At 33.7% G+C, this 26478-nt stretch overlaps 2 protein-coding genes across 7 annotated transcripts in view; one reads left to right on the plus strand and one right to left on the minus strand.

Moving 5' to 3' along the window:
• LOC136028326 (protein retinal degeneration B-like) overlaps window positions 1–17718 on the plus strand; it is a 101782-nt gene extending 84064 nt beyond the window's left edge. For all 6 annotated transcript variants that reach the window (XM_065706096.1, XM_065706102.1, XM_065706098.1 and 3 more), the window contains 5 exons: window positions 206–425; window positions 4379–4544; window positions 6732–6922; window positions 8899–9038; window positions 15036–17718. In XM_065706096.1, coding sequence (XP_065562168.1) covers window positions 206–425; window positions 4379–4544; window positions 6732–6922; window positions 8899–9038; window positions 15036–15320 — 1002 coding nt within the window. In that variant the 3' untranslated portion in view covers window positions 15321–17718. The remainder of the gene's footprint in view (window positions 1–205; window positions 426–4378; window positions 4545–6731; window positions 6923–8898; window positions 9039–15035) is intronic.
• Window positions 17719–21752: 4034 nt separating this feature from the next.
• The window catches only part of LOC136028546 (uncharacterized oxidoreductase YjmC-like), a 584142-nt gene continuing 579416 nt past the window's right edge, over window positions 21753–26478 (minus strand). Inside the window, exon 7 of the mRNA XM_065706392.1 lies at window positions 21753–21955. Coding sequence (XP_065562464.1) covers window positions 21899–21955 — 57 coding nt within the window. The 3' untranslated portion in view covers window positions 21753–21898. The remainder of the gene's footprint in view (window positions 21956–26478) is intronic.

A 26478-nucleotide genomic window follows, 5' to 3' on the forward strand; every position in this document is an offset into this window, starting at 1 on the left:
CTAACGTAACCTAAGCAAACATTATTTAACCTAAGCTAACCGGTCATTCTCAAACCTTGCATTAAATTGAAAAAGAGGACTGGCAACGCTGACTAAATCCAAGGAGAAAAAATTCATTCGGACATACAACGGTGAATGTCGACATTCATCAGTTTTGGACATTCACGATAACATAGCTATTAAATAAAAATTTGGTCTTTTAAAGATTTGTCGTGGAGAAGTGAACTCCTCAGATGATGGTGGGCAAAGTGACGGCGTTTTCACACCAACAGATCCATGTGAAAAATGGCTTCGTAAACGAACTTCAGTAAAACTGAAGAATGTTGGCGCCAATCATCGTGGTAATGATATTATTCTCAAAGAAGGTATGCCTCAGATTGTAACAGCAAGATTTATGTATGGGCCCCTTGACTTTGCACTGACTGGTTAGTATCTTATTTTTTCTACTTTTCATCTAACAGAACCAGTTTTCTTTCCAAAAATAAAATTTATTTAATTTGAATGTTTCACTTTTTATGGCACTTGGTATTAACCAAGTGACATATAGCGATCGCAAATTCTGTCGGTCTGTCTGTCTGTCTGTCCCGGTTTTGCTACATTAGGTACTTCCAGGTAAGCTAGGACGATAAAATTTGGCAGGCGTATCAGGGACCGGACCAGATTAAATTAGAAATAGTCGTTTTTGCGATTTGACCATCTGGGGGGGGGGGAGTGGGGGGTCGGTTAATTCGGAAAAAATAGAAAAAATAAAGTATTTTTGACCTACGAATGGGTGATGGGATCTTAGTGAAATTTGATGTTTGGAAGGATATCTTGTCTCAGAGCTCTTATTTAAAATCCCGACCAGATTCGGTGACATTGGGGGGAGTTGGGGGGGAACCTAAAATCTTGGAAAACGCTTAGAATGGAGGGGTAGGGATGAAACTCGGTGAGTAAAATAAGCAGAAGTCCTAGATACGTGATTAACATAACCGGGATGGATCTGCTCTGTTTGGGGAGTTAGGGAGGGGGGGGGGGTTAATTCTGAAAATTAAAAAAATGAGATATTTTTAACTTACGATGAAGTGATCGGATCTTAATGAAATTTGAAATTTGGAAGGGTATCGTGTCTCAGAGCTCTTATTTTGAATCCCGACTGGATCTGGTGACATTGGGGGACATTGAGGGGGGAACTTAAAATCTCGGAAAACGCTTAGAGTTTAGGGATCGGGATGAAACTTGGTGGGAAAAATAAGCACAAGTCATAGATACGTGATTGATATAACCGGAACGGATCCGCTCTCTTTTGGGGAGTTGAGGGGGGGGGGTTAATTTTAAAAAAAATTATAAAAAAAAGAAGTATTTTTACTTACGAAGGAGTGATCGGATCTTAATGAAATTTGATTTTTGGGAGGATATCCTGTCTCAGAGCTCTTATTTTAAATCCCGACCGGAGCCAGGGTCATTAGGGGGGGGGGAAAACGCTTTGAAAACGCTTAAAGCGGAGATATCAGGATGAAACTTGGTGGAAAGAATAAGCACAAGTCTAACATAGGTGACTGACATAACCGGACCGGATCCGCTCTCTTTGGTGGAGTTGGGGGGTGGAGTAATTCGGAAAAATTAGAAAAAATTATGTATTTGTAACTTACGAACGGGTGATCAGATCTTAATGAAGTTTGATATCTAGAAGGATCTTGTCCTTTAAAACTCTCATTTTAAATCTCGACCAGATCCGGTGATATTGAAGGGAGTTGGAGGGGGCAACCGGAATTCTTGGAAAACGGGAAAATCGAGGTATGTCACGAATGGGTGATAGGATATTAATGAAACTTGATATATAGAAGAATCATTTGTCTCAGATGCTCCATTTTCAATTTGAATCGGATCTGGGGACATAGAGAGTTGAAGTGGGAAAACAGAAATCTTGGAAAACCCGTAGAGTGGAGAGATTGGAATGAAACTTGATGGGAAGAATAAGCACAAGTTTCAGATACGAGATTGACATAATTGGTACGGCTCCGTTCTCTTTGAGGGAGCTGGGGGGTTTTAATTTGGAAAAATCAGAAAAATTGAGGCGTTTTTAACCTAAGAACGGGTGACCGGATCTTAATGAAATTTGATATTTAGAAGGAACACATGTCTCAGAGCTCTTATTTCAAATCCCTACCAGATCTTTTGACATTGGGGAAGTTGGAGGGGGAAACCTTAAGTCTTGGAAAACGCTTATAAATGTCGTAGATACGTGATTGACGTAACCGGACTGGATACGCTCTCTTTGGTGGAGTTTGGCGGTGGGGTTCAGTGCTTTGGCGAGTTTGGTGCTTTTGGACGTGCTAGGACGATGAAAATGGGTAGGCGTGTCAGGGAGCTGCACAAATTGACTTGATAAAGTGGTTTTTCCCGATTCAACCATCTGGGGGGTATTGAGGTGTTTTTAACTTATAAGTGGGTGATCGCATCTTAATGATTTTTAATATTTAGAAGAACCTCGTGACTCAGAGCTCTTATTTTAAATCCTGACTGGCATTAAGCCTCTGATTTTCCGTTTAAAGCAAACTATGGATTCTTAGAATTTTGCTAGAGCTCATACCATATGAGTTTTTGGCTCTTGGCTTTTCCGACCTCGTCACAATAGCCATATGAGCTTTTAGCTTTTGTTTTTAAAAGTTTTGCAATTAAATTATTATAATCATTATCGCACCATTCAAACATACCCTGACTCTTATTTGAAACACATTGTAAATTAACTAGAAAATTTCGCAGAACCCTAGGAGAATGTTCTTATAAAACGTATTTCTCCTAGCTGAACTAGAAATAAAGAAATATAAAGAAAATCTAGTCTAGAACGTCAGATTTGAACATACGAAGTTAAAACAAAATTGGCCCACATCTACGGTCATCTTCAAAATTAAAATTATAAAAATAATTCCCTCAATTTTGTGCATAGGTTTTAAGTTATAGGATAGTTATATTATGTAGGTTTTAAGTGCATAGGAGTAAGTTATATTTCCTAAAAATATAACTAAATGCATAGTATGTGTCTAATCCCATGCTGTTTACATTAATAATAAATTTACATAGAAACATTTACAGTGAGAGCCAATACGGGGTAATCTTTGGTGCTATAATAAAAAATTATATATTTTTCCTATTAGATTTGGTTCTCTTTCTTTTTCTTCTCCGTTCGTCCCCTTAATTAATCTATATATATATAAAAATAAGTTGTTTGTCTGTGTGTCTGTCTACTGACGTCATGTTTGTCGATTGACGAAATTACAGACCAGGACATCGGGACACAAATGACGACCGGGACACCGGGACATAGGGAATATAAATTACGACCGGGACACTCAAGGAGAAAGCGACCGGGACACAAGGAATGTTCGATTAGCAATCACCATCAACAAAGCACCGGGATACAAATGACGACATGGACACAGGGAATATAAATGACGACCAGGACACTCAAAGAGAAATTACAGACCGGGACACCGGAACACAAATGACGACCGGGACAAAAATGACGACCGGGACACCGGGACACAGGGTATATAAATGACGACCGCGACACTCAAAGAGAAATTACAGACTGGGACACCGGGACACAAATGACGACCGGGACACCGGGAAAAAACAACAACGGGGACGCCGGGGGGCGCAGGGGGATATATAAATGACGACGGGAACACAGGGAATGTTCGATTAGCAATCCATCAACAAAGCTCAAGGGCAATCATTAGAATAATGATGTATAGATCCGAATACAGATTGTTTTTCCCATGGACAATTATATGTTGCATGTTCAAGAGTCGGTAAACCTTACAATGTATTTATACGCACAGACAATGGGACAGCCAAGAACGTTGTATATTCGCAAGTTTTACGTAGTTAAAAATATATATATATATATATATATATATATATATATATATATATATATATATATATATATATATATATATATATATATATGTATATATATATCTATTTATATTCACAGGTGGGACACAGGGACGCAACTACAATGGCGCGTTTTTTCTATTTGTAGTGTATTTTACTTGTAGTGTATTTCATTTTTTTTTTCTTTTTGTTACTCCACAAGTGCCATAACTTGTTATGATGTGGGTTAAAAATAAATTATTAATATGGCGCGTAACGACTTACGCGCGCGGGGGGGGGAAGCGCCCCCACCAACTAGGTGTTTGGGTGGCGCGAAGCGCCACCCCAACAGCTAGTATATATATATATATATATATATATATATATATATATATATATATATATATATATATATATATATATATATATATATGTATGCATGAGTATTGGAACTATGCTCGTGTAAATAGGTACCATTCACCGCATGTTTCAAAGTTTTTTCTGTGATATATTTCAGGGGAAAAAGTTGATGTCTATATTCGAATATGCACTGCCGGTGGCGATCTTGGCGAATGGGCTCACATGGCCTCAGAAATTACCGACAGGTCTGGTCGCCTTCAGTATACAATCCCTCCAAACAAGTCTCTTGGCCCTGGTATCCATCAAGTTAAATTTGTTGTAAGGTAAGTTTCATGACTGTAGATTCCCCCCTCTCATTCGCTTTGGAGGAAATTTATTTCCAGGTATTTATGATCTGGTAATTCTTCAATTCCCATAATTACCGTGTAGATAGTAATTCTTCATTTGTCAAGAGAAGCAGTATATCATCAAGAAGGGAACGCGAGTATTACTTTAGGAAAAATCTTGAGATTGTTTGTGTACAATTCTTTTGTTTCTTTTTTTGTACTTTATTTTCTCCCTTATTTTCTATTCTTTCTATTTCCACCATGATGCCATTTGACTTTAGAATAGCTTGACAAAAGAGCCCAAACACAACATACAACATATGGCTATTGTTGGCTGATGTAGAGGCCCGTAGCTCGAGAAAACTTAAGGGAGAAAAGAGTGGATGAGTTTGAACTGCAGCAACTAATGGGAAAAAAATCGTAAACATTAGAGAGTTTTCTGACGACATCAAAATAGCGCACCGTAACTGCAATTCCTCACGTAATTTTGATGATACTGATGAAGTATGACGTGAAGTTCTCAATTCATGAAAATTGAACTTCTGCAAAACAAGCTAGTTTGATGTCGGGGGTCAGCGGGGTGACGAATGTTTGATCACGTTTTGTTCTTCCTCATCCACATCGTCTTGCTAATTTTCGTCTTTAGAAAAGGTTAGGAAATGGTTTTTGGGAATTACTTCAAACGTCAGAAAATGTCAAATTCGTTCTTTACGATATATGCTTATTGGTAAATTTTGGGTTTTCTTGATTAATTCATCTACTGAAGAAGGAACATATCATGCGCCTCTCAACGCTCTTTGCAAATATACTAATCACTACCCTCTCGAATATGTATCAACCCTTCTCCCGCCCCTATTGAAGTCAGATATAGCCCTACCAGGCTGTAAACAAAAGTTTACTGATTTTTATGGTTTGAATTATTTTATTTACTTATTAATAATATCCTTTTTTCCTTTTTAATTATGTTGTCGTAAAAATTTCGCTAAATTTTTTATGCTTCTGCCAGCAGACTGTATTCACGAGGAGGCAGAATTGACTGCATATAATCATGTTATTATGTCTTTCAATTTTGGCTTCTATAATGACCTAAGGAGCATATAAAGAAAGGTTGATTAAATTATTCCTTATCTTGCATTAATTCTCCCCCTCCTCCGTCCTCGGAGAAATCTTAAGATCTTCCTGCAATTCGGGCGGTTTGGACCCACGTATATCTGTTTGGTGTTTTGTATGCGTGTACTCATTTCTCTCTTTTAACTTATTCAAAATTAATGTTAAGAAAACTAAGTCGCTAAGGCTTGGAATGAGTGAAGATGAAAAGATGATGTTGGGTAACGAAAAGACTGTTCAAGTGGACAGTTTTACATACCTTGGTAGTATTATTAGTAAAGACGGTGGGAGCAGTGAAGAGTTAAAAGTAGAACAGCCAAGGTTCAGGGTATTTTTTCACAGTTAAATTTTTTTGAAGAATAGAAAGATATGTCTACACACGAATATTAGAATTTTGGAAGCTTAAGTGATGACAGTGGTCAAATATGGCTCTGAAGCATGGACGTTCCGAAAAATGGATGAAGATTTGCTAGATGTTTTCCAGAGAAATTGTCTAAGGATTGTTTTGGGTACCCGGTTAACTAACCGTATTTCAAGCAGTAGGGTGTGCGAAAAGTGTGGTTCAGTCCTACGTTCTAGGGCTATAATTAAAGAAAGTTTGAGATGGCTAGGGCACGTCCTGCGGACGAAAGACGACAGATTGCCGAAGATTGTACTTTTTGGCCAACCGTCTAGGGCCAAACGAAAAGCAGGTCTTCTGCGATTGGGGTGAGAGGAAGAGGTCATAAAGAAATTTTTAATGGAAGTGGAAACTTCCATGGAGGGTGTAAAGAGGGAGGCTTTGAATAAACTGGGATGGAGAAGGAGCATGCGTATGGAATCGTGTGACTCGAACCCAAGAGATTTTAAATCTTTTCTCAAGAAGGGAATATTTTTTTTTAGGACCAAGGAGTTTTATAGGAAATTATTGAAAAGTTGTGGAAACCCATAGGTTCCTAGATCCACAGCAATATTCACTTGGAATATGCACTATGTTAAAAATCAATAGAGCCATGAACGTCATTAGTTAAAACTCATGGAAAGGAGACCCTACGAGTATATACTATGAAGTTTCACTACGCACTTCTTCTTTTACAGGGGAGATCACACATCTACTGGCCTATCTCTTTGTATTCTACCACCCAAGACTCAAGCTGCAGTGTTCTCAATAGACGGTGCCTTCACAGCCAGCGTCTCTGTAACAGGAAAGGACCCCAAAGTCCGTGCAGGAGCTGTGGACGTTGCTCGTCATTGGCAGGAGCTTGGCTACTTAATCATATATATTACCGGTATTTTTACGTCAAAGAATCTTTTTTTCATGGTAAAAGAAACAAAATAGTAGGATAAAGAGTTAATATGTGCTAAAAAATAATATAAAGAGATAAGAAAACACAGCAAACACAGAAAACATACAGCAAAAGAAAAAATGAGAAAAGAACAAAAGAAACTGACATTCGATAAACTATTTTTTTTTTCTTTTTTTTTTTTTTTTTTTTAGCACAAACCAAATCCAACATGGTGACAAAAAGGCAAAATGTTTGTACTTTATATATATATATATATATATATATATATATATATATATATATATATATATATATATATATATATATATATATATATATATATATATATATATATATATATATATATACATATATATATATATAGGCTTAAGTAGCTTTAAACAGTAAAGTGCCTGAATGGTAAAGTTACAAGTGACAAAATAATAATTTTGGAGGCTTAAATAGCCTTAAATAGTACTTAAAAGTCATGTATTTTAGAATCTGTAAGAAGGCTGAAATAGTAAAGTGCCTATATAGTATATTTAACTAGTGCTTAAATAGTAAATTTTGAGAGGTTTAAATAGTAAATAGTTTACTAGAGCCGTAGATAGTGCCTAGAAGGGACATATTTTGGCTAACTGTGAGAAGGCTTAAATACTAAATGATAGTAGTTTAAATAAAAAATATTTAGATACAAATTCGTATTAAAATCTAGGTTTAAATAACAAATATATATGTTATACGTGTTCTCAAATTACTACCAATCATACTTTATTTTGTTGGTCTCTATTTGACCTTTTTAATTTCACGGGGCACAATGTACCACCGTATGTTAGCATGCTCCTGAAATTGCTAAGCATTATGTACAGGTTTTCATGCTTTAAAATTGATTGGAAATTGGCTGATCGGCGCAGGATTTTCTTCGGTGTAATGCAGATCCACAGGGGAAGATCAAGAGCCACTCATTTTCCCTGTAGTTTTGGAGTTAATCCGTAAGAATATGGAAAAATCACCGCATTTAAGCTTAAAAGTTGAAGCATCAATCTCCCCCTATCTTCTTAGAGAAATACGTAGAATAAATACTTAACACACCTTGCCTCGACACAGTGGAAGACATAGCATGGAATAGAAATTTGAAAACATTGGGCCAAGTTTCATGTAATTAATTCCTGTTACTGTAATATAATCCTGTAACTGTAATGTAAAAAAAAATCCTGTAATGTAGTTCCTGTGTGCAATCACAACATCTCCCCCGTAGAAAAGCTTCAGGCAACCAAAAGAATTACCAAACATTTATATTAGTCCATAGTTTTTATGGCCATAAAAACTAAACAAAGCCATAGTTTTTATGGCTTTCTTATATTTGTCGAATATTTTTCACCAGTGGTTATTTTATTTGTGTTTTAAAACAAAGAGACAAAATAGGGCTGTTAGCATTGCTTCCACTTTCGATTTTCCGAATCCCCCTTTCCAAAAAAAGGGATCTGTGAAACCTAACCAAAATTAGCTATTACAAAAATTCATGACTTAAATTTCGTGTTAGTGTTGGTATATTTTCGGAAGTTATTTTTTGGGGAAATCTCCATTTCTCTCTTAGAAAATAGAGAAATTGGAAGCACTGTTTTTTGGTTTAGATTTTCTAAAATAGAGATAAGATCTCTCGGGTGGGAATAAGACAATTATGCTGCCCAATGTTCTCGATTTTTCTATTTTTTCAAACATCTTATGAGTTCTTAAGCCTCACTAAGAGATCAAGACCCCCCTAATCTTCCTCAAACTGACGTCTACACTTAAATATCTAAAGCTCAACCTCTTATGGCATAACATATTAGTAAATATGAAAAGTGCCATGGGAAAATTCCGAAAGAAAAATTAAGTTTTGAGTTTTTTTTATTTCTTTAGCATATTCTTAATTCGTCTTTACATTCTTTTTCTTTTAGATAATAAAATTAGTTAATGCATTTTCATGATTATTGCAGCCCGACCAGATATGCAACTCCGCAGAGTCGTTGCATGGTTAGCCCAGCATAATTTTCCAAATGGTCTTGTCTCATTCGCTGATGGATTGTCAACAGATCCGCTTAGGCACAAGGCTGAATATTTGAAGCATCTTGTACAGGTAAGCTGTCTCTGATTTTTAAGCTTTTATCTCCAGTGCTCGGTTTCGGTTTGTTATTTTCTTTGCAGTCATATGGTTTTAGTGCTTCAATTTTGGCTGCACCAGTGCGCCATTCTGGCTTCACTCCACAGCTAAGACTCAGCTTTATCCGTCCATCAAGTAACAGTTTAAATATTGACTGTGCGATTACTTTTTATATTAATTTATAAAACTCATCCGACAAAACAAGTTTTTCAAAGAAAAGTAAAGAACTCCACTAAGCCAAAAAATGAGCAGAAATTAAGTCAAATAACCCTCCAAGTATATAATTACCCCAAATCACCATTATTAAATGAATAGAACTCAAAATCAATAGAAATTATAATAAATAACCAAATCAAACTCAAAACGAGCAAAAATGAACAACAGTAGGGGTGACTACTCCCATGGCTTCTCAGAATCAGAACACAATTTGCACTTTACTGAACAAAAAAACAACAAATAAATGACAGAGGATTGTCAGTTTAATATACATATACTGATATTTATTCCTTAAAGTTTAGTTTTTTTATTTATTAAAGTAAAAAAATGAAAACATTTAAATGTATTTTGTTTTCAGTAAAGGGCAATTTATGTTCTAGTCTTGAGAAGGCGTGGGGTTGTCAGCCTTACTCATGTTAATTTTTGCTCGTTTTGAGTTTGACTCGGTTATTTATTGTAATTTTTCGTTCGTTTTGAGCTCTCTTTACTTATTGATTGGGATTTGCGCCTAGACTTAGATTTTGCTGTTGGTTTGAATGTCCCAGATAAAAATGTTGGTACAATGAAGGATTTTTTTGTTTAGAGAGTTCAGAACTCAATAACGGGTCTGAAAATTTTCAGCTAAGAAGACTATACTGGAAACAAGTCAAGATGAATTGGTGATGATGGGGTAATGAGAAGATCGATCAAGTGGGTAGCTTCACTTACCATGGTAGTATTATTAGTAAAGACGGGGAATACATTTAAGGTGTTAAAAGTAGAATAGCCAAGGCTCAGGGTGTTTTTTTCACAGTTAAGAAAGGTTTGAAGAATAGGAAGATAAGTCTGCGAACCAATTAGAATATCGGAAGCAACAATGATGACAGTGGTCAATTATTATTCTGAAAAAAAAAGGGAAAGATGGATTTGTTAGATGTTTTCCAGAGAAATCCTTTGGTATTCTTTTTGTCTGCGGATTTGGGTACCCCTTTGACTGAATGTATTTCAAACAATAAGATCTACGGAAATGTGGTTCTATCCCGCTTTCTAGGGCTATAATAAGAGAAAGGTTGAGGTAATTAGGACACTTCTCCGGATGAAGGATGACAGATTGCCAAAGATCGTCCCTTTCGGCCAACCATCTAGGGTCAAAAGAAAAGCAGATCGTCCCCAATTGAGGTGGGAGAAGATCGTGCGGAAAGACTTAATGAAAATCGAACTTCTTGGGAGAATGTAAAGAAGGAGGCTTTAAACAGACTGGGATGAACGAGGAGCGTACGTAGCAGTGTTGGCCCCAGGTGTTTTAGTGCTGCAGTGAGTTATTAGCAACAGTGGTTTTAATAAACAGCTTAAGCAGCTGTACCTCTCGTTTAAAGATGTAGTCATCTTCGGGAATCACTGTCGGGTCGGTTCTGATCTGTTCGGGTGTTATTTTCATAACCGGAAAGTATTATCAGTTGTAACTAACTAGTTTTACTTAGTTATTATCACATTTCAATGTACGAACACTGACAAACTCTTATGTATATTTTTTCTATGTTTATATTGGAGAATACATTACGTCCTTTTACTCACTAATTAGTAAATTTAACCTTAATCTGTCAAATACCCATAAAAAGCTGTAACTGGAATGCTAAGTTCTATAAAATCCCCCAAAATCATCCTATTGTAGACGCGTCATCTCATTGAACCTGAATTACAACTACTTATTAGCTGTGATTATTTATTAGCTATTTATTATGGTTATCCATTGTTAAAATATTCCGTCCTTTTGATGCAAGTTACAGCTTTAGATTTTTGTCAAAACCGTTTATTCACAGGGGACACAAACCTTCAGCTGAGCCAAACCGTTCATAGTAATGATTCATAAGTATAGAACACCCTTGTCATGAAAATGCGTTTTGAATTTAAGGTTACTATGGGCCTGTGGTTGTTCTTTGTTGGCTACATGTGACGCTGCAACTGAAAAATAAAATGAAATTGGTATATATTTGTATATAACAAAATTCTGATTTTATGCTGATTCCCGCCGATTTTATGCTGATATAAAAGATTATTAATTTTTAAGTAATCATTAAAGCACCAAGGACAATAAAATAAAAATATACCCCTTCCTCCTCCATAGACATGTATTATCTGTTTCCACCTGCAAATTTCGGTTTTGCGCTATTCTGCTTTTGGTTTTTTAGGTTTAAGTTTTTAAGGTAGCATCAAATTTTCATCTGTTTACCCAGACTGAAGGGCGAATATAAATAAGCAAAAATACGACATGAACAAACAAAACTAATTAGTTAAGTGCTACAACCTTTTTCGTCTCTTGGAATTCAAACAGGAAGACTCCGTTGATTCCTAATTACACCATCAATTCAAAATGTCTTAAGAACCTTAAGACAGTGGTTCTAAATCAATATTTCCAAAAATGCGAAATTTTACGATTTTATCGTGAAGGACGGCCACAGATGCGTTTTATTTGTTTGTTTTCTTATCGATTTTTAATCAGGCATGACAAAGACGTGTTTGTGTTTATCCATAAACTGGAGAACCCATTTTCCCAAGTTACATCAGAAATAGACACAATGAGCTGAAATTGGGTCGCAAAAGTGAAGTCTCGGCGGCGATGAAATCTAATAGTTTCTCCTCACAAAAGTTCTCTTCAAATGATTTTTCTCTTTTTACACTCTGTAGTGTTATCATATAAATTATATGTAAACAGCTGTTTTTAATATTGCAAACGTGCAAACATTGCTGACAGTTTATCGAACTGGAAAAGAACACTTATTACCAAAGAGGCAGATTGACTGAGAATCTTAGATATGAAAATCATGAAATCGCAGATAATGGATTTAGGGAGAATACTTACGTTAAACTTCCGGTCTTTTCTTGTAATAAAAAAACGAAAAACCTTACCGTAGGTAGGCAACAAATCTGACGCTTTTGGCTTAAAGCTATGATGGAATAAAAATATTTTGTAGCAAAACTGTTTCATATGATGATCATTATCAAGAGCTTTTTCTTTTCTTTTCATTTTATATCTTTTGTTTTTTTCTCCTTGTCTTGTAGCGTCCTTTTTCTTTTTTTTATTTTCTTCCTTTTGTTTTTATCGTAAAAGTGATCGTCAGAAGATTCGTTTTTCCTTTGGTAATGTAAACAATTGTCAACAACCTTAGGGATTTTGCTGAGTGTTTTCAATTAAGTGTTGGTACCAAAATCCAATCTACCTTTTGCATGACCTTTTCCCTCGGTGGCTTGTAATCCATCAGAGAATAGAGCCAATATAATGACACATCACTTCGGTGCTGAACTGGCCTCAAGTGGTTTTGTTTTGTGATGAGCTTTAGTAATAACATAATCAAGGGCGTATCTACGATTTTTTTGGGAGAGGAATATTTTGTTGGGGGGTGGGATACAAAAAAATCTTTAAAAACAAACCAAAAATCTGTTTATATGTATTTTTTGTTATGTTTGTACGAGTCAGAGAAAATTTTGGAGGGGGGTTCAAACCTCGTATCCCCACTCCTGTTAATACAGTTTCGTCTGTAGAATTTCACGGTTTTTTCCTGTCTAGGGATTTATTTTGTTGTGTTTTTTTTCTTTTATTTAAATCGTCAAGAAAAAAATCGTCGTGCTGGTGGTTCGAAACCGTATTTTTCTCTTAAAATTATTAAATTGCTAGATTCGACATCTGGTTGTGGGTTCGATTTTATAAATCACATGCTCTCTGAAGCTAGGGTCTGAAGTCTAATTTCACTTTGGCAGCCGGATTTAAGGTCCCCTAAAGAAAAGCTCTTTATGGGAGCGAATAATCCAGTCACTCCTGTTTCGGATAAGAGTTGAAATGTTTAATTTTCTGGCCGCTGGAGCTTTGTTTAAAGCATATTGTTTGGAAAATACATTAGTTGGGGAAAAACGGGATGAAATGAAAAATGTGCTGCTGTTGAAAGATTATTGTTTTAAAAGTATACCGCTGTTGGAAAATGTGCTTCTTGCTTGAAATATGTACTGTTGAATGTACAATACCAAAAGAATTTAGTACTAGTATTCTGTTTTTAATAGGTGCTCAAGGATGGTTTTTTTTTATATTCATGGAAGATTTTGGAGTTTTGTTTTTCGTAGTCTTGTTTTTTGACGAGTTAAAATGTTAAATTTTCCGGTCGCTGGAGCGTTTTTTCAAAGAAGTATTGTTTGAAAAATATACTGTTTTTGAAAAATGAGATGAAATAATAAAAAAATGCGCTGCTGTTGAAAAATTTATGTTTTAAAAATGTACTGCTGTTGGAAAATATGCTGCTATTGAAAAATGTGCCTCTTGTTTGAAAGATGTACTGTTGAATGTACAATACCAAAAGAATTTAGTGTTAGTATTCTGTTTTTATAGGTGCTCAAGGATGGTTTTTTTATGTTCATGGAAGATTTTGGAGTTTTGTTTTTCGTAATCTTGTTTTTTGACGAGTTAAAATGTTAAATTTTCCGGTCGCTGGAGCGTTTTTTCAAAGAAGTATTGTTTGAAAAATATACTGTTTTTGAAAAATGAGATGAAATAATAAAAAAATGCGCTGCTGTTGAAAAATTTATGTTTTAAAAATGTACTGCTGTTGGAAAATATGCTGTTATTGACAAATGTGCCTCTTGTTTGAAAGATGTACTGTTGAATGTACAATACCAAAAGAATTTAGTACTAGTATTCTGTTTTTAATAGGTGCTCAAGGATGGTTTTTTTTTATGTTCATGGAAGATTTTGGAGTTTTGTTTTTCGTAATCTTGTTTTTTGACGAGTTAAAATGTTAAATTTTCCGGTCACTGGAGCGTTTTTTCAAATGAGTATTGTTTGAAAAATATACTGTTTTTGAAAAATGAGATGAAATAATAAAAAAAATGCGCTGCTGTTGAAAAATTTATGTTTTAAAAATGTACTGCTGTTGGAAAATATGTTGTTATTGAAAAAAGTGCCTCTTGTTTGAAAGATGTACTGTTGAATGTACAATACCAAAAGAATTTAGTACTAGTATTCTGTTTTTAATAGGTGCTCAAGGATGGTTTTTTTTATGTTCATAGAAGATTTTGGAGTTTTGTTTTTCGTAATCTTGTTTTTTGACGAGTTGAAATGTTAAATTTTCCGGTCGCTGGAGCATTTTTTCAAACAAGTATTGTTTGAAAAAATATACTGTTTTTGAAAAATGAGATGAAATAATATAAAAATGCGCTGCTGTTGAAAAATTTATGTTTTAAAAATGTACTGCTGTTGGAAAATATGCTGTTATTGAAAAAAGTGCCTCTTGTTTGAAAGATGTACTGTTGAATGTACAATACCAAAAGAATTTAGTACTAGTATTCTGTTTTTATAGGTGCTCAAGGATGGTTTTTTTATGTTCATGGAAGATTTTGGAGTTTTGTTTTTCGTAATCTTGTTTTTTGACGAGTTGAAATGTTAAATTTTCCGGTCGCTGGAGCATTTTTTCAAAGAAGTATTGTTTGAAAAATATACTGTTTTTGAAAAATGAGATGAAATAATAAAAAAATGCGCTGCTGTTGAAAAATTTATGTTTTAAAAATGTACTGCTGTTGGAAAATATGCTGTTATTGAAAAAAGTGCCTCTTGTTTGAAAGATGTACTGTTGAATGTACAATACCAAAAGAATTTAGCACTGGTATTGTGTTTTTAATAGGTGCTCAAAGAGGTCTTTCTAAAACCTTCGCGTAAGAGTTCAGAGAGTGATGTTTTTCGCTTGACAAAATTTACAGCTTGACGCATACCCCAACTTTATGGAACTATTTTTCCAGGAGGTTGGCCTCGAGATTCGCGTCGCTTATGGCTCTAAGAAAGACATCGGGATTTATGCATCAGTTGGACTACGCCCGGAGCAGATATTCGTTGTTGGTCGTCCTCCAAAGAAGAACTTGACGGAAGCTACTGCTATATCGGAGGGCTATGCTGCTCATTTGGCTACCCTAAATTTTCCAGGATTGTGTTTACCAGCGAACAATAACTCAGGGCTGATGATCCCTAGGGGTTGTTTAAGTTTGCCTGGTCAAGATTGTCTAGTGCGAAGACGATCTGTCAGATAGTACTTACAGGCTGACTGAAACATCCGAATTGTCTGGGACATAGTTTGAATTGTGAATTTCGGAATAGTGATATTAATTCGGTTTATGGTACTAAAATTGGCAGACCGACAGAAAGCTTATTTTCAAATAGTGAACTCAAAACATGTTCCGGGCCATATTTCGAATACGTTGGATCTTTCTCAGGGGGAATCTCCTCCCCGTTGACTGAAACATATTAATTTTAGATAGTATAGTTTATCGCCTGTCTAGTTTATCTGGGACATGGCTTGGGTTTGGAATTTCAGAATAGTGATATTAATTACAGTTTATGGTGTTGAAATAATTAAAAACTGTTAATTTTAATTAACAGTTTTTAATCATTGTCGGTTTATTCATTGGTAAAACAGTATATTTTGAAGTAAGTTTGTAAATATTGTTGGATAAGCAGGTTTGTGCAAATAATGTTCCATTTTTACCTTATATCAGTTTTTTACGCATATGTATATGTTGAATTTTATAGAGATCGATTGGTTGAGTGGGGTTTCTCTTACTCTAAAAAATAAGATAGTTTTGAATTGAATCTGCAACTTCAGTTTCGAAATTAAAAAAGTCATTTTCAAAATTGAAAATCATCCAAAGCAAATTCAAAATTTAACAGTAAATTATTACCAGGATTAAGTTCTACTAAGTCGTTCTCAAGATTTTTGCAAATACTTAAGTGAATAACGGCAGAAGAGTTTTCTTTTTTCATTTTTTTAGTAACCTGTAGAACGAACGACCAAGAAGAGTCTGGGTATGTGTTGATGAATGAACGCCAACATTTTCCTCCGTTTATTGATTTATGAACCATTGTCCATGCTCAAGCCTTATCGTTACTTGATCAAAAAACTGACTTAAAAAAAACTATAAAATCGTTATAATAAATAAATATATGAAATAATTATACAAATTAGATAATATGTAAGAAATTATAATAATTAAATTATATATATATATATATATATATATATATATATATATATATATATATATATATATATATATATATATATATATATATATATATATATATATACAAAATAGTAAAACGATCATATGATGATACAGATACCTAATTTTTCATCCTAAAATGAGGGCAAGAAAATTCTGAAATTACAAAGTCCTGAATCACCTTTTAGATGTCTCGCTCTTTCAGCTATTGGTTAATTGAAAAATGGCCCTACAGTTAAATTAGAAAAATCCAGCTTCAAAGTATGCTTCTACTCATAAAGATTTGTTCATTCAGTTGTTTGTCAACAGGAAAATTTTTCAATGTGAAATTAGGAAAATGTAGCGTGTCAGTTTTCATTTTTGTTACTATAGTAGTCTTGAAGATAGAATGGTGGGTCAGAGCTTTGAAATCTGAGCACCAAAAAACTTGAACATATTGCTTTCCAGGATATTGAATTGCAAACCAGACAGGTTATATTTAAAGTTCTGGTCGTTTCCTTTCTTATTACTGAGGCTCAACGTATGTTTTGCTCAACTCCTATCTAGGTCAAAGTGAATGAAAAAACATCTTGCTTTTCAGTTTTCCGTATTTTAGATTTCCTTATTAGTTTTTTTTTGCCGGGAGATACATGGTTTGCAAATTAACAAAAGCTAATGGTCTACACCAGGTTCCTCTGCAGGGGCAGGTACTGCTTGGATCCCCCCTCCCAAAAAGAGCGTAAACTTTCTCGAAAATATTGGTCGTTTTTGGCTTCCCCCTTCCCCCAAACAAATCTTGCGTTTGTCCCTGGTGTATACCTTTTATTATGCTAATCCAACCTAGTAAAAGAAGTTTTTTAATCATATTTGTCAAGCTACGTGTTGAAAATACTAAAGTTCTATGGAAGCTCATTCATATACTTCAAAAAATGTTTGGGTGCACAAGCCCAGGTTAAGGATTTCTTTCCAGAGTGGAAGGCGTCGAAAAAAAAAGAAGCCGAAAATGGACGATTTATGTTGGAATTACAAGAATTAAAGGGAAAATCTTCGTATATAAGGAAGACATGGGCCTAAGTTAAAAAAAAATTGGAGTTTTATTTAGGTTGTAGAATTTTGGGTTTAAGATCATTCTGGAAAAAAGCTTAAAAGCTAAAAGCCTGCACTTTTTATTTTACTAGTCTAACTTAGTGACGATAAATATTACCTTCTTTTTCAGATTCTAGATTCAGATACAAAAAAAAATAAATCTGTTTGTAGTTCCTCATATTAGGGATGTCAGAATGATAGCTTGTGCATCTATATTTCATTTTTTGTGTGAATTTGTAAATTTGTGCCTAGAATATTCGTGTCCAATATTTTCACGACGATTCATATTCTTACCCTGTTCTTAGGGTGTTTGTTATCCAGTAGCATTTGCGTACCTGTGAGAATAAATGTATTTTTGTTTATAGTTGATTGTGACACACATTAGGCTGAAAGTTAACTCCATAAATTTCAGAAAGCGGAAGTGACCAAGCAACTTTGCTATATAAATTCTAGCTTATTAGCCAGAATTTATATTCTCGGGTCTTCTTAGAAAACGTACATTTCAAGAAAAAATGGTAAGTATTTTGTTTGGGATAATTATATAAAGTAATACTGTAAGTGAATTTTTACCATTAAATAACTTGATAACACAGTTTATTTAGACAAAATTTTATCGGCTAAGAAACGAATTTCTCAACACCTTAAAACAAAGTGAACTGACCATTCACCCCTAGGAAGATATTTTTCATTCGTTAAGCTATTCAAAATATGAGAATTCCGAAAAAATTGGCTTACATTAAGCTAAACAGCGGAGAAACAGCGGAGAGCTGGGGTAAAATATGTCTATACTGGTAAAACACAATAATGTATTCTAGTTTAAATTGTTAATTTCTTTTTGAAATGTTGAAGTTTTACAAATACAAGGGGGAAAAAGGTATTAGGTTAGCAGATATTGTTGTCATCACTGAAACCTCGAACGACTTCACAGTAGCTCTAAAACAATAAAGACTGCACAGCCTTCTGCAATAAGCACGCATTAAGCCACATACTTGTGTTTTGAGTAGGACCTGTAAGCTATTCTGAACATCGCAGAACTAGTCTCATAGAGAAGTCTTTGTGAGATGCTCTCATAGAGTAGTCGTAGTGTTTGACTGAACAGTATTGAAAACAAGTCCTGGTATGCTGGCTAGATTCGCGTGTAAAGGCTTCGGCCAGTAGTTTCAACTTCTACGCCGACGGCAATTTCCTAGCAGTTTTCTTCTGCTAATTTTATTTTATTTTTTCACACAGAAAACATCCAACATAAATAGGGCTTAAGGTAAAGAATAGCCACACAAAAGAAAAATATAGATTCAGGGCAACTAAGAGCCAAGACTTGTCCCTGGGATAAATCCTCCCCACTTATTTCTTTTAGGTACTAACTGGTACTAATGAAAATCAATGTGACAGGTCATAAAAGAGACTCTGAGGCAATGACAAGCAATGAACTACCCGCACTTTCACCTGGCTCTCTTGTAATTATATTTTTGGTTATTGTAGAAAACCAACCACTTTGAATTAACGTTGGCACAAGATCACTCAAGTTGGAGGTCAACCGTCGCTGCTCTATGTGCCCCCAGGCGTAGGAGGATTTAAGTAAGTAAGTAATCTTACCAAATGTTTAGACTGCAAATTCCTTTAGTTTGAGTGGAAAAACGGAATAATAAACATAGTCAAACGAAATGTTTCAACCATGAATAAAAAACCACTTCCAACTTCAATTTCTGTAATTAAAAAATACCTCTGTGGGCCCCTTTGAGGCTTAGGCCCCCTGAATTTGGCCGATGAAAACTAAAATACAAGAAGCAAAGATATGAAATTGGACTGGCCATTCCTCATGAAAATCTTTGTCTTAGTCATGAGCTAACCTCTACCTAGAAGTAGTTGTGTGACTGCCGTTACTGGAGATAGTACAAACCTATTTTCTTTAATGTTATAATACTCTTATTTTGTACAATGGTATTATTTTGTTCTTATTTCTCTAAAGGAATTAGCATGGAATTTTTACTGTTCTTAATAAACTTCGAAGTGTAATCAAAATAAAGTTTCCAGGACTTTTTTTTACTTAGTGTTAGCAGTAAGATGATGGGACATAAGAGTAGCAGGAAATCTCAGAAATACTTAGCGGTTCTAAAATTAAAATTGGCAAAGAGTTTCAAATTGGTACAATATGCTATTAAACATCTTTTCATCGATTTTATACAGCTATAATAATAATAATAATAATTTATTCTAGAAAAAGCCCGTGGGCCATAGGAAAATTACATAACAAAAAACAAACAACAAATTAACTAAATTAATACTATTTGAAGAAAACGCTCACGATGTGCAACTAGAATCCTGACAAACCTTGCTATCCTTTTAATACTCAGGAAATATGTCTCTTTCATTCTATCTATCATCCATATCTCATTCAATTTTTCTTTACCATACATCTCTCGCCTCCAATCATTCAATTCGACACATTCACACAAAAAATGTATTAAACTTTCATCCTGAGATCCACACATAGGACAAGCAATAGATTCTACCTTCTCCCCTCTTCTCCCTTGATACTTTCTTTTCTCCTCAATCAAAAATCCATTTCCCCTCTTATCCAAATAAGCCTTATAATCTGCCTTATAATCTGTGGCTTAGTGTTCAAACCAGTAAAATGTGTAATAGTTAAACCAGCAAAAATTTAAACCAGTAAAATGCGTGATTATAGCTTTTTCATGAAGTTTATTAGGATCAGGAACTTAGTGCGATTTTCTATTATGCCACTGAATAAGTCTGGTCTTTGGTCATTGAATAGTTTCTTTTAGGATCTCCACTCTCTTCTACAAAACAACACCAAATTCAGAGCTTACAGTACACTATTTTGGTAGTAAAACCTCTGTAGTATAATGCCATATTTATTTAATGCCATACTCTATTTTGGTAGTAAAACCTCTCTAATATAACGCCATACTCTATTTTGGCAGTAAAATCTCTGTAATATAATGCCATAATCTATTATGGTAGTAAAACCTCTGTAATATAATACCATACTCTATTTTGGTAGTTAAACTTCTGTAATATAATGCCATACTTTATTTTGGTATTAGAACCTCTTTATTATAATGACATGCTCTATTTTGGTAGTAAACCCTCTCTAATATAATGCCATACTCTGTTTTGGTAGTAAAACCTCTGTAATGTAATGCCATACTCTATTTTGGTAGTAAAACCGCTCTAATATAATGCCATTTTCTATTTTGGTAGTAGAAGCTCTCTAATATAATGCCATATTTATTTAATGCCATACCCTATTTTGGTAGTAAAACTTCTCTAATATAATGCCATATTTACTTAATGCCGTACCCTATTTTGGTAGTAAAACCTCTCTAATATAATACCATACTCTATTTTGGTAGTAAAACCTCTCTAATATAATGCCATATTGATCAATATTCGCACATTTTGAGTAATTCAGAAGTCGATAGATACTCAAACCCTACTATTAAAACATGGCTGCTTTTAATGCTGAGGCGTATTGTGCACACCACAAATATAGGATATACTACCGCTCATAACAATTCACTGTAGCACCAAGCCTTCTGAGGTCCACACACCTACGCATGCTCCTCCATTTCAGTCTATTCAAAGCCTCACTCTCTACCACTCCCAATAAGTTCCTATTTCCCTTTAATCGTTCCTGGCGATGTCCTCCCACCCCACTCAGAGACAACTTGCTTTTCGTTTGGCCCTAGATGTTTGACCTAGAAGGATATGTAGCCGAAATGGACGATAGTAGAGGATATAGCTAAAAAAAAATTCAGAAATATCAGAATTACCTTAAAGAACTTAGAAAAATGATAGAATATCATATAATGCTAGAATATAGAGTTAGAAACGGGAAATACTGATAGGATAGCTTCTTCACTCAACCAGATTAATAGATATGAGGTTGAAAGACAGGATTCTGAAACCGTTTCAAAGAGGATTTTTAAGACCTACACTTTTTAGAAGTTTGGTTGGATGATTCACAGAGGACTATTACATAACTCCCCCCCCCATACAAATCCTTCTCTTTAGCTGGAGGTACCATACTTAATGCATATCTATCCTCCCCTGTGCAGACATCGCAATTTAACCTACAAAAATACTCAGCCCGTTCTTCAAATGCTAAGCAGTAGACCAAGAATCCAGAAAACCGACGAAAGGAGGCTAATTCCCCCCTCCCTTTTTAGATTTCAAAAATATCTAGTTTTTAATGTTCTGATTGAAACATAGCCTTTTGGTGTTCTCATACGAAAAAAAGAAAGAAAAAATTGTACCCAGTCTCCTTTATGATTTTAAATAGGTTTATAAATGTTTCCTCGAGTTTCGCATGTCGGCAGAAGTTCGACCGTAACTGGACACAAGTCCATTTAACTAAAATATAAAAATATTACGCTGTACCTAAAATCCAATCTATTAAAACCAGTTCTATAAAAAATCACAACAGTAAATGCCCATGATCACAAATTAGCAAACAAATTAAAACAACTAAAAAAAAATGATTAAAACTTGAACTGAAAATAATTTCTGAGTTTTCGCCGTCATTAACTTCGTATAACAGATTTCATTGCATCCACGCCAAGCTTCTCAGCCAAAGCAGCCTAAAGAAGATAAAAAAGGTACTTTTTTAGCAAGAGAGAAAGAGAAAATTACCATCCCGATACCTGAAAAGAACCCCTTCTAGTTCTTGTCAAGTCTAGCAGCTCAATATAGCTATACTCAAATGAGTAAGTACATATCAATTATTGATTTTCAAAAATTTAGTATATTGTTAAGATAAATCTTAGAACAAAAAGTTTTAAAAGTCATCATTATTATTTTAATTATTTTAAAGGTTCTGTTTCAATAAAATAGTGAATTTCACATCACGATGGCAATAGAAGTTTCACAACTAAATAAAGTTTTGAAAATAAGTTTGGTATTATAAGCAACTATTTTACAAATAATAATTTTAGTATTATTAAACATTTTGTTGCAACATTAAACCAACTAAGATTGTCCTACAAAAAGTCCTTATCTGACCCCAGCCGAATCCAAGGCGTCATACCTTTGACTAGAGCCTCTCCTCTTTTCTTAATAGATCCGCTCTGTAACCTGTCTTTACAGGTTTATTTATCCAAGCGAAATTAAATGTAAAATAGGCTATTCCCACAAATAAGGGCATCCAAAGAGGGCTGTAAGGGACCCGATACCCTCAAACAATCCTTGCATTTTCATGCAAATGACTAATTTTATGAGAATGAGGGGTAATCTTTGTATATTTTGGACACTGGTTATTATATATATATATATATATATATATATATATATATATATATATATATATATATATATATATATATATATACTTTTTACTTTTGTTTGAATTTTTTTTGGATATACATTTAGGACCTGTTTTATATTTGTTTGGTATTGTATTTGGTTTATTTTCCTATTGAGGAGGTAGATACTAACAACAATGGTTACAGTTGGTGACACCTGTTTAAGGTACCTGGTCCATGTGCAAATTTTCGGGATGTTATTTCTGGAACTTTATGGTTTTTATGTTTGAGAGTAACATTAAAACTTTAATTGATTTTAATTAAGTATATATAGCAATTCAATTGATTATAATAATAAATCCTTTTTGAACATTTGGGGTTTATTTCAGCTGAGATTCAACTTCTTCCATCTGCCGAATAACTTTTTGGAAATTCTATTTATAATTTTTTACGTTACAAACACGTTGAAAAAATTGAAAAAAAAATTGCAAATTTAGGAACATTTTCAGATTCGTTAAGCAAGTTCAGAGCAATCACTAAGCAATATAATTTACAAAAAAGAAACCTTAAATAAATCCATAAAAAAATGAGTTAATGCATTTTTAATACATTCATACATAGGCAATATCATAATTCTGGCTTGATGGAAAGATAGATAAAAATGATGAAATTGATGCATCCAATGATACAAGTATATCGTTTTTTCATCAAGAGTTACAACTTTCGGATTGTCCTAAAATTGTAGCTTTCACAGGGGACATAAGCCTCAATTGAACATAAACACAGTTAAAACTTAGGCAGAACAACCATCTGTTGTATATTAGAAATATCTTTTAAATACGATAGAATTTCCGACATCATACCTTAAATTAGAAATTTTTTTCCAAGACCAAACTGGCTTTCTATGACGAAAAAATAAAGGTTCAAATGGGTATAAGTCCGTCTACTTTCACTTTTTAATAAATTACGACGAAAATACGTCGCGTCAATTCAATTCAATCATATATATTTAAACAAAAAACACATAATCACTGTACATAATCTGCTAGGAAAGCTAGTGCTTGGCTAGGACAGAAACTTAACTAAAGAATAATTAAACAATCAACAAACAGAAACAACGAGTCAACTGGATTTATTAAAGAAGAGAAAAAAAGGGAAAAGAAAAAAAAGAAAAAAAGTGGGACGAAGAGAAAGAAAAGAAAAAGACCGAAAAGAGGAGGACCGCACGGCATTCAAATCTAAACAGTATTCCCGTAATGACCCTTCACTGCTCGCTTAAAGATAATAAGGTTATTTGAGTTCCAGATTTCCAAGGGGATTAAATTCCAAATAGCTGGTGCAAAAAATCTAATTAAAAAAGAAGCTCTTTTTGTTGACGGTGTCTCGTGGACAATGTCACACGAATTTCGCGTCTCGTAAGTATGCAAATCTTGGTTTACAGTGAATAGATTTTCAAATAATGATAGAAGGAGGTTGTTAAAATATTTAAAACCAAAAGTTACGATCTGAAAATCCCTAGTCTTTGACACATCAAATATTTTAGTAAGTTTAAAATAGAGGTTAATGTTTTCTGAATGCTGAAGAGGTGGTATAATTTCAATGGCCTTACTTTGGATGATTTGGACTCTCTTATAACATGAGATGAAGTTACTTGCCTATATAGAGCATCCATAAGACAAATGGGGATGAAAAATAGAATGATAAATCATTTTCAGGATTTTTTAGGAAAACGGAATTTAAGACGGCGGATAACTCCAAGGGACCTTGAAAGTTTGTTACCAATTAATTTGGCATGTTCTTTCTACGAAATATTCTAATGAATAATAAATCCGAGATATCTACTGTTTTTTACTCTATTTATAATATTATTTCTTACATTTAATTTAAGGTCTGTTTGGACTGATCCGATTCTAGAAAATAAAATATAATTTGTTTTCCCATAATTTAGTGTTAAATACTGTGAATCAGCCCACGATACAAATTCAGTCAGAGCAATTTCCATTTTTTTAAATAAAGAAGGTAGATTTTCACATGCAACAAAAAGAAGCGTGTCATCTGCAAATATTATAATACTAGCTTCAGATAAATAATACTTCACATGGTCAATATAAATGAGAAAAAGCAGTGGTCCCATTATTGAACCTTGTGGCACTCCGCACGGTAAAAGATGGCACTCTGATGTTGCATTTGCATTTTGAACAACTTGAGCTCTATTAATAAAATACGAACGAAACCATTTTAAAGCCACATTACGTACAACAATTGATTCGAGAATTTGGAGTAATTTATCATGATCAACAGTGTCAAATGCCTTTTTAATGTCTAAAAGTAAAGCTGCGGGTATTAAGCCTTTAAAGCTCCGGGTATTAGGCATATATGGTATAAGGTATCCTTTAAAGCATTTATGGGGAGATGTGACCAATCAAGTACATAATTGTGAATTCAACAACCTTTCTTTTGCAACCTTCATTAGAAATTCAACTTACATCTAGGCAATATTGAAGAAGAAAATTTACAACTCAAGACTTTGGATGAACCCACTTATTGAACTCTCTCAGACATATCTAGTGAAATCATTATTCTGTTTGGTATTAACAGTTTTATTATAGTAGTTTAAATTTCTTATACATAGTTATATATATATTTAATTTAATATAATAGTTATAATATTTAAATAGTTTCAATTTTAATGCATAGTATATCTGCTGATGGCAATTGCTGCATATGCGGTCGAAATATCCATACTTTTTTGTCTGTTGTCGCTATCTAATAAATGGACTTATCCCCATTTGAACAAATATTTGTTCGATACAATAGAAATTATGGAAAATTAAAAATATTGCTTCTAAATAATATTTTAAAAATTAAAAATCTTAGAAATACTGAATAGACAGCGCAGCATTATTATATCAATTTTTACTTTTGTATCCTCAATCCATGCTTAGAACAGCATAAAAAATCAAACGCTGTATTAAAAAAAAATTAAATGGCTTTTTTGAGGAAAGTATGCCTTTAGGAAGCAAAATCATTATCTTAAACCAATCTCAGTGAAAGCTGAGTAGTTCATTTGTTTGTAAGAATACTTTCTTTGGAAAAATTGTTTTTGAATACAAAATTTCTCTAGCATATCTTTCGGTTTTGCTATATCAGATATAAATACGGTTACATCAGTTTCTGTTAAAACTTGAAATTCACTTTAAGTTTCAACCGCCTATTTACGTTAAGTTGGGACTATCTACCTAGAATTCTTCCCTCGCGAGCTATTTACCAAAAGAAGGCAGTGCATGCTTTTTCTTCTATTCCAAAGACTTCTCCTAGCCCTCTAAGCATGCGTATGCTTGATAATAATTCTGAATGAGTTTGAACCAACTTAATATGATATAGGAAAATATGCGTGAAGTGATAAGAATCTACCCTACACATTTTTCAATTTTAAATTTTTCCTAAATATATATATATATATATATATATATATATATATATATATATATATATATATATATATATATATATTAGGGTGGAGCTTATTTTAAAAATTTTGTAAATATTATTTTCTTACCCCCTTAAGTTGTTCCATATCAATCCAATCAATCAATCAATTTATTAATACTAAAGAAAACTATTACAAAAGTAAATCAATTAATAGGCCCAAGAAGCTATGCTTGTAATGGGCCACAGAGCACAAAAAAAAAAAAAAACACTTATAAAATATATAAAAAAAAAAAAAAAAAAAAAAAAAAAAAAAAAAAAAAAAAAAAAAAAAAAAAAAAAAACAAACACTGGAACAAGACAAGATTTTAAAAGAAGAGAAGTGACATACAAATTGGGATAGAATTAAAAGAGAGACAAAAATTATTTAACTG

This window comes from Artemia franciscana, chromosome 6 (genome assembly GCF_032884065.1).
Source record: "Artemia franciscana chromosome 6, ASM3288406v1, whole genome shotgun sequence".
NCBI lineage: Eukaryota > Metazoa > Arthropoda > Branchiopoda > Anostraca > Artemiidae > Artemia > Artemia franciscana.